Here is a 10,150-nt window from a genome sequence, read left to right as displayed (position 1 = left end):
TTAAAAAGTATTGTTTAATCAAGAATCTGTTTGAATTAAAACTTGATTCTGAATCGAATAGTTACTCCCAAGAATCAAATTGAATCCAATCATGTGGTGCCCAAAGATTCACAGTACTAGGAATAACCCTATTAAACACTTGGTATTCTTTGGGTGCAACATCAGTGACCCCTGGCCTCCCACATGTGGATGATTGAACAAAATCCCCAATTACATAATGAACAGCTGTCCCAATAAACACTTTCCCATCCTGAACATATTTCCATAAGTTGTCGAATGAAAAGACAGAGGCTATACTGTAAGTCAGTCAGTATTTGCTTGTACGTGTGAGTTCTGGCACACATACAAACATACATACAGTACATTCATGCCCTGACCTATAATTGACCACAGTTTAAGCTTGTAGCCGATGGCAACACCAGTGTTTACACACAAACCATCGACTGCCACAAATCGCTGTGAGCAGCTCCTCTGTCATGAATACACCCATTTAACCTGCAACATTGATTGATTGATTGAAGCTCTTATTAGTAGATTGCACAGTACAGTACATATTCCGTACAATTGACCACTAAATAGTAACACCCAAATAAGTTTTTCAACTTGTTTAAGTCAGGGTCCACGTTAATCAATTCATGGTAACATGTGACATGTCAGTATTGTGTATATAACAATACAAAATACTTCATCTTACCGTGCAACTTCCTAGAAGAGGTGCAATTTGGCAGTTTGACAAATGTGTTCTGGTAAAATATGTCTCTAAACTTAACACTGTTACACTATTCCTCACCACTATGGCAAAAATAGACTATCTTCCAAATATTGTTATCACTGAAATACTAGAGGAAAATAATGGCTAAGCATGCCACGCACGCACGCACGCACACATACACGGCATCACTTGGTTGGTAGATCGGCCATGCCAGCAACTTGAGGGTTCCAGGTTCAATTCCCGTTTCCGCCATTGTAGTCACTGCGGTTGTGTCTTTGGGCAAGATACTTCACCCACCTGCTCTCAGTGTCCCCCACACTGGTTTTAATGTAACTTAGATAACGAGTTTCACTATGTATAACGCTTTGAGTCAATAGAAAAAAGCGCTGTATAAATATTAATTCAGTGCACGTCACACCGGGCAGGATGACACAAGAAGCTAATGGCTAAAGCTTCAATGTAAAGTAGGGGTGATTGACCCAGATGTCTATACTATTGATACCTAGTACACTATCATTGTATAAACAATACTAAAATGAATAGATTGATACTTCTCTTTGTATTGTTATTATTATAAAATATGTTCAGGTCATTGTGTAATGGTTAACAAACTTTAGGAAGTAAGTCTCTGGATACATGAAGGCTTTGAAGACAAAACCCAAATGATTTAATTGGGAGCCAATAGTAGTTTGTTATTTTGTTTAATTATTGTACGCTAGACACATAAATAAAACAAATATATATTTTTAGCATTCAATACCAAAAATTTCAAAATATGTACTGAATGTTCTGCAAATTCTAAATTATAATGAAATAAGCTTTGTAAAAATGTGTCATTTTGTTTACTTTAATTACTTGCGATGAAACATGAGTAATTCTTTCATATATTGTCAAAAAATCGGATCAAGATCAGAGGTCAAAAATGGTGACCAGTACATCCCAATTTTGTCAACACATATGGGGTATTGACAAAGATAACTAAAGGACCGGAAATTAAACATATGGCAAAGAAAAAGCACCTGGCTGCTCTGTACAACATGAGCAATACGATCAAATGAGTACAAATGCCCAGATTGATTTTACCAAGTTGATGTAAACCGACACCAATAGTCACTAATTCCGATAGTACCTACGAAGGCCAGTAGGTGACAGTATTGCATTACAAACATCTTTTGGGGCTTCACGGTGGAAGAGGGGTTAGTGCGTCTGCCTCACAATACGAAGTTCCTGCAGTCCTGGGTTCAAATCCAGGCTCGGGATCTTTCTGTGTGGAGTTTGCATGTTCTCCCCGTGAATGCGTGGGTTCCCTACGGGGACTCCGGCTTCCTCCCACTTCCAAAGACATGCACCTGGGGATAGGTTGATTGGCAACACTAAATTGGCCCTAGTGTGTGAATGTGAGTGTGAATGTTGTCTGTCTATCTGTGTTGGCCCTGCGATGAAGTGGCGACTTGTCCAGGGTGTACCCCACCTTCCGCCCAATTGTAGCTGAGATAGGCGCCAGCGCCCCCCGCGACCCCAAAAGGGAATAAGCGGTTGAAAATGGATGGATGGAGTACAAATGCCCAGATTGATTTTACCAAGTTGATGTAAACCGACACCAATAGTCACTAATTCCGATAGTACCTACGAAGGCCAGTAGGTGACAGTATTGCATTACAAACATCTTTTGGGGCTTCACGGTGGAAGAGGGGTTAGTGCGTCTGCCTCACAATACGAAGTTCCTGCAGTCCTGGGTTCAAATCCAGGCTCGGGATCTTTCTGTGTGGAGTTTGCATGTTCTCCCCGTGAATGCGTGGGTTCCCTACGGGGACTCCGGCTTCCTCCCACTTCCAAAGACATGCACCTGGGGATAGGTTGATTGGCAACACTAAATTGGCCCTAGTGTGTGAATGTGAGTGTGAATGTTGTCTGTCTATCTGTGTTGGCCCTGCGATGAAGTGGCGACTTGTCCAGGGTGTACCCCACCTTCCGCCCAATTGTAGCTGAGATAGGCGCCAGCGCCCCCCGCGACCCCAAAAGGGAATAAGCGGTTGAAAATGGATGGATGGAGTACAAATGCCCAGATTGATTTTACCAAGTTGATGTAAACCGACACCAATAGTCACTAATTCCGATAGTACCTTCGAAGGCCAGTAGGTGACAGTATTGCATTACAAACATATTTTGGGGCTTCACGGTGGAAGAGGGGTTAGTGCGTCTGCCTCACAATACGAAGTTCCTGCAGTCGTGGGTTCAAATCCAGGCTCGGGATCTTTCTGTGTGGAGTTTGCATGTTCTCCCCGTGAATGCGTGGGTTCCCTCCCACTTCCAAAGTCATGCACCTGGGGATAGGTTGATTGGCAACACTAAATTGACCCTAGTGTTTGAATGTGAGTGTGAATGTTGTCTGTCTATCTGTGTTGGCCCTGCGATGAAGTGGTGACTTGTCCAGGGTGTACCCCGCCTTCCGCCCGATTGTAGCTGAGATAGGCGCCAGCGCCCCCCGCGACCCCAAAAAAAAGGGAATAAGCGGTACAAAATGGATGGAATTCTTCTCTTTCTCTTGCATGTCTGCATTACTTTTGACTTTCATTTTACAGTCCTAATTACATCAGGGGTCTCCAACTCAATTTACCTGGGGGCCACTGGATGCAGAAACTGGGTGAGGCTGGGCTGCAAGAAAAGATTTCTTAAAAATTCTAAAATGCCATTTTTAATGAATTCACCTTTTATGAATGGCTTTCCCGCCCTAGCAACTTACTTGCCAATCCTCACGATTTTTCAGGGAGACTCGTGAATTTCAGTGCACCTCCCGACAATCTACCGGTGCAACCATTCTCCCGAATTTTTCCCAATTTTCACCAGGCTGACATTATTAAGGGCTGCCGTGACTGCACTGCCTTTAACGTCCTCTAACAGTGGTTCTCAGTGATGTACCCCCTGTGGACATTTTTTTAATTCAAGTACCCCCTATTTTGAGCACATTTAAAATTACCGCGATAATAATAACCTGACAATGTTGGTCACAATAACCGTGATATGAAATGTTCACATCGTTATATCCCTATAATGCAGTGGTTCTCAACCTTTTTTCAGTGATGTACCCCCTGTGAACATTTTTTTAATTCAAGTACCCCCTAATCAGAGCAAAGCATTTTGGTTGGAAAAAAAGAGATGAAGTAAAATACAGCACTATGTCATCAGTTTCTAATTTATTAAATTGTCTAACAGTGCAAAATATTGCTCATTTGAAGTGGTCTTCAACTATTTGGAAAAAAAGATATAAAAAACAAAAAAAAAACTTGTTGAAAAATAAACAAGCGATTCAATTATAAATAAAGACTTCTACACATAGAAGTAATCATCAACTTAAAGTGCCCTCTTTGGGGATTGTAAAAGAGATCCATCTGGATTCATGAACTTAATTCTAAACATTTCTTCACAAAAAAAGAAATCTTTAACATCAATATTTATGGAACATGTCCACAAAAAATATAGCTGTCAACACTGAATGTTGGATTGTTGTATTATTTTTCCACAGTTTATGTACTTACATTCATACTTCATTGAAGTATTATTCAATAAACATATGTATAAACGAATTTTTGAATTGCTGCTGTTTTTTAGAATGTTTTTAATAAATCTCACTTGTCCCTTGGCATACCTTCAAGTTCCTCCCGGGGTCTGCGCACCCCCAAAAGAAGACTAGTGCTCCACTACATGTCATCGCGCACACTGAGTGAGACTTGTGCAGAACAACGTCAGTGGCTCCAAGACGTACTTGTTCAACAGCCATACACGTCACACTAAGGGTGGCCTTAAAAAAACTTTTAACACTGTTACAAATATGCGACACACTGTGAACCCACACCAAACAAGAATGACAAACCCTTTTTGGGAGAATTTCCGCACCCTAACACAACTCAAACACAAGAGAAAAAATACCCAGAACACCTTGTAGGGCTACAAAATACAACACCTCAGACGCAAGTAGGGAGGGTGGGGACATGTGGGGGGTTGGTGGTAGCAGGGGTGTGTATCTTGTAGCCCGAAAGATTTCGGTCTGCATGGGTTTCTGGGTAATTTTTCTGGTGTGTTTATGTTGTGTGGCGATGCTGATGTTCTCCCGAAATGTGTTTGTCATTCTTGTTTGGTGTGGGTTCACAGTCTGGCGCATATTTGTAACAGTGTTAAAAGTTTTTTTACGGCCACCCTAAGTGTGACTTGTGTAGCTGTTGATCAAATATATCTTGCAATAAAACACGTGCGTCTCACATGGCCAGATGCAACATATAACTGGGCTTGCACGCTGTCAGTTCAGGATGAAGGGGCGCTCAAGGCAGTGCCATTATGGCACTCCCCTGAATATTGTTGATCTGGTAAAAATTGACAGGGGCTTCGAGAGAATTGGTGCCTTGAAATTCAGGGGTTTCCCAGGAAAATTGGGGACATTGGCAAGTATGACGCTGTCAAGCGCCATTCATATTAAAATTGCGGGCCACACCAACATTAAATTGTCATTTCAAAGCCCGGGCCGCATAATAACATCTCGCGGGCCGCAATTGGCCCGCATGTTTGAAACCCCTGAATTACGTGATAGACAATGGAACAGCGGTTTTCATACACGCCCGTTTTTGGCAAACGTTTTTAGTAGGATTAAACAGATGGTGTTTTTCCGTATATTGGTTATGCCTCTGAGATCGATTCAAAGTCAACGAGAGTCCATGTTCCCAAAGTATCACCACACTGCTACACCTAGCCCTGCCCCTCTTCAATAAAGGAAAAAGCCATTTTAAATGTTCATTCATCCATTTCATTCATTTATAATGTGTATTTTGCATTGTTTTCTGCTTGTTAAACTATAATTATTCTCTATAACAGTATTTTCAACCTTTTTTGAGCTAAGGCACTTTTTTTTATTGACAAAAAATCCAGTGGTACACCACCAGCAGAAATCATTAAAAACTTAATTCAATGGACAACAAAAAGTCGTTGTCGCAATTGTTGGATATGGATTTAAACCATAACCAAGCATGCATCACTATAGGTCTTGTCTCTAAGTAGGTGTACTGTCACGACTTGTCAGATCTCACCCTGACTTATTTTGAATTTTTTGGTGTTTTCCCGTGCGCATAGTTTTAGTTCTTGTCTTGCGCTCCTATTTTGGTGGCTTTTCCTGTTTTGTTGGTATTTTCCTGTTGCAGTTTCATGTCTTCAATTGAGCGATTTTCCCCGCATCAGCTTTGTTGTAGCAATCAAGAATATTTAAGTTGTTGCTATCTATTTTTGTAGGGACATTGTTGACTGTCATGTCATGTTCAAATGTACTTTGTGGACGCAGTCTCTGCTCCACACGTAAGTCTTTGCTGTCGTCCAGCATTCTGTTTTTGTTTACTTTGTACTTTACAGCAGTGGTCCCCAACCACCGGGCCGCGGCCCGATTGGTACCGGGCCGCAGAAGAATTTTTATTAATTTTTATTTAAAAAAAATATATATATATATATATTTTTTTTATTTATTTATTTATTAAATCAACATAAAAAACACAATATACACCTACAGTTAGTGCACCAAGCACAAAAACCTCCCTTTTTCATGACAAAAACGTCCCTTTTTCATGACGAAGAAAAAAAAAAAAAAAAAGGACATCCCCTCACCCCCCCCCACCCGGGCCGCGGGACAAATTATTAAGCGGATACAAAAAGGTTGGGGACCACTGCTTTACAGCACCGACACTCAACTACGCCACACTATTTGCTGATTATAATTACTGGTTTACAAAAAATGTGTTTACCCAAATAGGTGAAACTGCATAATCTCCCACTGCACACCAGACTGTAACACAAGGCACACTAGTGTGCCGTGTGCTCTTTTAAAAGTGTTCTCTGTAAACATTTTCACTTGAAATTGGATTTACATGATTTCCTACAGGACAGACTATTTAAAACACACAGCAAAAACCAAGGCATCCCTGTGTATGTATGGCAGGTAAACTTTGATCCATCCATCCATCCATCCATTTCCTACCGCGTATCCCTCAATACAATAAATAAAACCCTGCCTGTACTAGTAAAGGTTTTATGATGGTGATAGTTTGACACTTATTAATTCCATTGGAAAAGAGTTATGCGATCAGGTCCACCACAATAGATTGTCTTCAACTTTGGAGGCACCACTGTACTTGACAAAACATATAGAAAGGCACGGGTTGGTCAGCCTCACCTTGCCCTGATGATCCACCGGCTGGTTGTAGAGCCGTGTGCCAACCACATCAAAAGGCGTCATTGCCAGCACCACCACCACGCTGCTGATCATGCCCGCGCTCAGCGCAACAAACCAGCTGTCCTTTGGAAACACCTTAGGAAGCAGAAACACTGTTAAATGCAGGGCAAAGAGGCAGGGTAACACACACATTCACACACACACACACACACACACACACACACACACACACACACACACACACACACACACACACACACACACACACACACACACAGTCCATGTTTAGGCTGAAAGTATAAACTAGTGGAAGCAATATTTGACATGTGTTCATTGAAAGTAAGGTGTTTAATTATTAATCAGGTATGGTTATTTTCATTACAGAAAGAATCTGAATACCTTGGAGGAGACGACTAAAACCAGTCAGACCAGTTTCAAAAAGAGGCAAAGTAATAATGAAATGTAAGGTCTGGGAAGGTAATTTAGGTGCATTTTCTGTCCCCAAAGCAACAGTTAAAATCCAGTTGTGGAAACTCCGCAACTGCAGTTATGTAAGCTCCATGTTTTGGGCCAAGAGGTGGAGGGGGGCCACTGAAAGGTGTCAGATGACTGTTCACTGCCTGCAGCTTTGTCTGTTTACAAAAAACGCTTCAAGTCAAATGTAAATTAGCTACGCTCAAGCCAAGAACTACAACTTTGCCCCCAAGAACGCCATATTTAGCTTTTGTTGATTTATGTTGACATATACAATGAGGAAAACCGTCAATATTCCAACCTGAAGATCAACCACCAGCTCTTTGGCGGAGGAGAAGGTTGATAGCTGAGAACCTGAGCCCACGCAGACCCTTGGTACGGCGGCACTGGAGCCCCTCCACAGTCCCATAAGGCCGTACTCCTTGTAGATGGCCGCCATGGCATGGGTCATCCCCTTCGGAGAAACACGTTAGGAAAAGTCTTGAAAGTTTGATTCCGAGGGGGTTTAATTCCATGTTTTCTACCTGGTGTTTATACTGATGTCCTACAGCAATGGAGATTGTGGACTGGCTCTGCAGATGAGTTTTTATCTGTCATTGAGAACGAACGTGTCAGTTTTTATTTGTAGATTGCACAGTACAGTACATATTCTGTATAATTGATGGTTAACAGCCGAATAAGTTTTTCAACTTGTTTAAGTCGGGGTCCACGTAAAACAATTCATGATAACTAAAGATAAAGTATAATGAAGTCAGGTGACTAAACACTGCTTACCAGATAAAGAGGGCTGCCAATCACAGCTCCCATCACTCCTGACGCAGCGCCAGCAAAGACGGTCTTCACCCCACTGACCCTTCCATCCGTGTGGATGTGACCAGAAGACTCGATAATGGCATACGAGCCGAGGCGGATTCCGTTCATAAAAAACTGGTACATCAATCCAGGCACCAAGCCTTTTTGTAACCCGGCCAGGCCGTCCACTTTACCGATGGTGTAGAAAGCGTGGAAGACATTACGGTAGTAAACCTGGTAGGTCCCCCGACTCTTCAGCTCACCCTGAAGCTGCATGCGGGTCTTGACCACCTCCAGCGGGTTGGTCACCAGACACGCTCCGCACGCCGCCACGCCACTTAACAGGAAGTCCATGACGGGATACCGGCGTTCAGGGACGACGGAGCCGCTTCTAGTTGACAGGGCCGCCCTTCATGGAAGACTGCGGCATGCTTTCACCTCCCACTGGGACTGAGAGAACAGATATTCTTCTTCTTCTTCTTCTTCTTTTGTTTTTATGGCGGTTGGCAAGCAACCTTCTGGTGTGCATTACCGCCACCTACTGTAATGGAGTGTGGACCGAGGTGGATCCCGATGTTTTTTAAATATGTGTATATTGCTTTATATCCTATGTTTTCTGAATGCAATCCTAATATATCTCCCACTTCTAACCTAATATTTTCTTTTGCTAACTTATTTTCCAGTATTTCTCTTTCTCTATTATATTTCCTACATTGTATTAAGACATGGTCAACATTTTCTATCTGGTGGCAAAAATCACACAGCCCTGTAGTATGTTTGCCTATCAATTTTAGTGAATTATTTAGATATGTATGTCCTAATCTCATTCTAGTAATAATGTCTTCTTCCTTCCTATTTCTACCCCCTCCTCTCATTACACCTACTTTTCTCTGGACTTTGTAAAACTCTCTACCTTTTGTTTCCTTATTCCAATTATCCTGCCACTTTTTATTGTGTTCTATCTTAATTATGCTCTTCACTTCTTCTTTACTGTGCTTAATCTCCATGTTTACTTCTGTTTTAGTGGTTGCTTGTTTTGCGTATCTATCAGCTAACTCATTTCCCTCAACTCCTACATGAGCAGGAACCCAGAGAAATGTTACCACACCTCCCGCTTTATTTATTCTGTAGATTGCCTGAACTATTTCATAAACTATATCTAGTCTTGTTTCTGATGTTATGTTTTTTATGCTCGTCAATGCACTGCTGGAGTCCGAGCACACGACTACTTTCCTAGCTTTGTTTTCCTCTATCCAGTTAACTGCCATATAAATTGCTACCAATTCCCCCGTAAAAACAGATAGTTTATCACTAATTCTTTTATTCAACACTATATTTCTCTGTGGGATAACTGCAGCAGCTCCTACTTTACTATTTATAGTTTTTGATGCATCTGTGTATATCATAATATTATCAAAAAACATTTCCTCAATCCGTTGTTCTATTTGGTAACTATTTAAATGTCTATTCTTCAGTAACTGCATGTCTACCTTTGGGTTGTCATACATCCACGGTGGTATTGCAGGAATTGGTACTGTAGGGCTCACTTTAATATTGTCAATTTGTGTTTTTTTACATATATCTCCTATTATCCACCCAAAACTATTCATTTTTTTCTTCCCTTTTTCTTGGCAATTTATTAGCACTTGACGGGTTGGATGTCCTTGCTTGGATCCTTTTAAGTTTGCCCAATAAACTGCTGAGAGTTGATCTCTCCTCATGTCCAAAGGTTTTTCATTCATTTCTACTTGTAATGCTGCCACTGGAGTAGATTTAGTAGCTCCACAACATAATCTTAACGCCTGCGACTGGATCCGGTCTATTTTCTCAAGTAGAGTTTTTGAAGCAGATCGATAAATAATGCATCCGTAGTCGATAACAGACCGAATTAAAGTGATATATATTGTTTTCAATGTCAACCTATCAGCCCCCCAATCTTTACCCCTCAAAGCCCTCATTATATTTAA

At 41.4% G+C, this 10,150-nt stretch overlaps 1 protein-coding gene across 1 annotated transcript in view; it reads right to left on the bottom strand.

The window, feature by feature from the left end:
- Positions 1-8,653, bottom strand: part of slc25a35 (solute carrier family 25 member 35) — a 9,937-nt gene extending 1,284 nt beyond the window's left edge. Inside the window, exons 1-4 of the mRNA XM_061897638.1 lie at positions 8,166-8,653; positions 7,916-7,981; positions 7,693-7,845; positions 6,918-7,052 (exon numbers count right to left, since the gene is read on the bottom strand). Of these exons, the coding sequence (XP_061753622.1) occupies positions 6,918-7,052; positions 7,693-7,845; positions 7,916-7,981; positions 8,166-8,537 (726 nt within the window). The 5' untranslated portion in view covers positions 8,538-8,653. The remainder of the gene's footprint in view (positions 1-6,917; positions 7,053-7,692; positions 7,846-7,915; positions 7,982-8,165) is intronic.
- Positions 8,654-10,150: the final 1,497 nt, after the last annotated feature.

The sequence above is a fragment of the Nerophis ophidion genome, linkage group LG04 (assembly GCF_033978795.1).
Source record: "Nerophis ophidion isolate RoL-2023_Sa linkage group LG04, RoL_Noph_v1.0, whole genome shotgun sequence".
Classification (NCBI taxonomy): Eukaryota; Metazoa; Chordata; class Actinopteri; order Syngnathiformes; family Syngnathidae; genus Nerophis; species Nerophis ophidion.
This window is presented reverse-complemented; position numbering and strand designations above follow the sequence as displayed.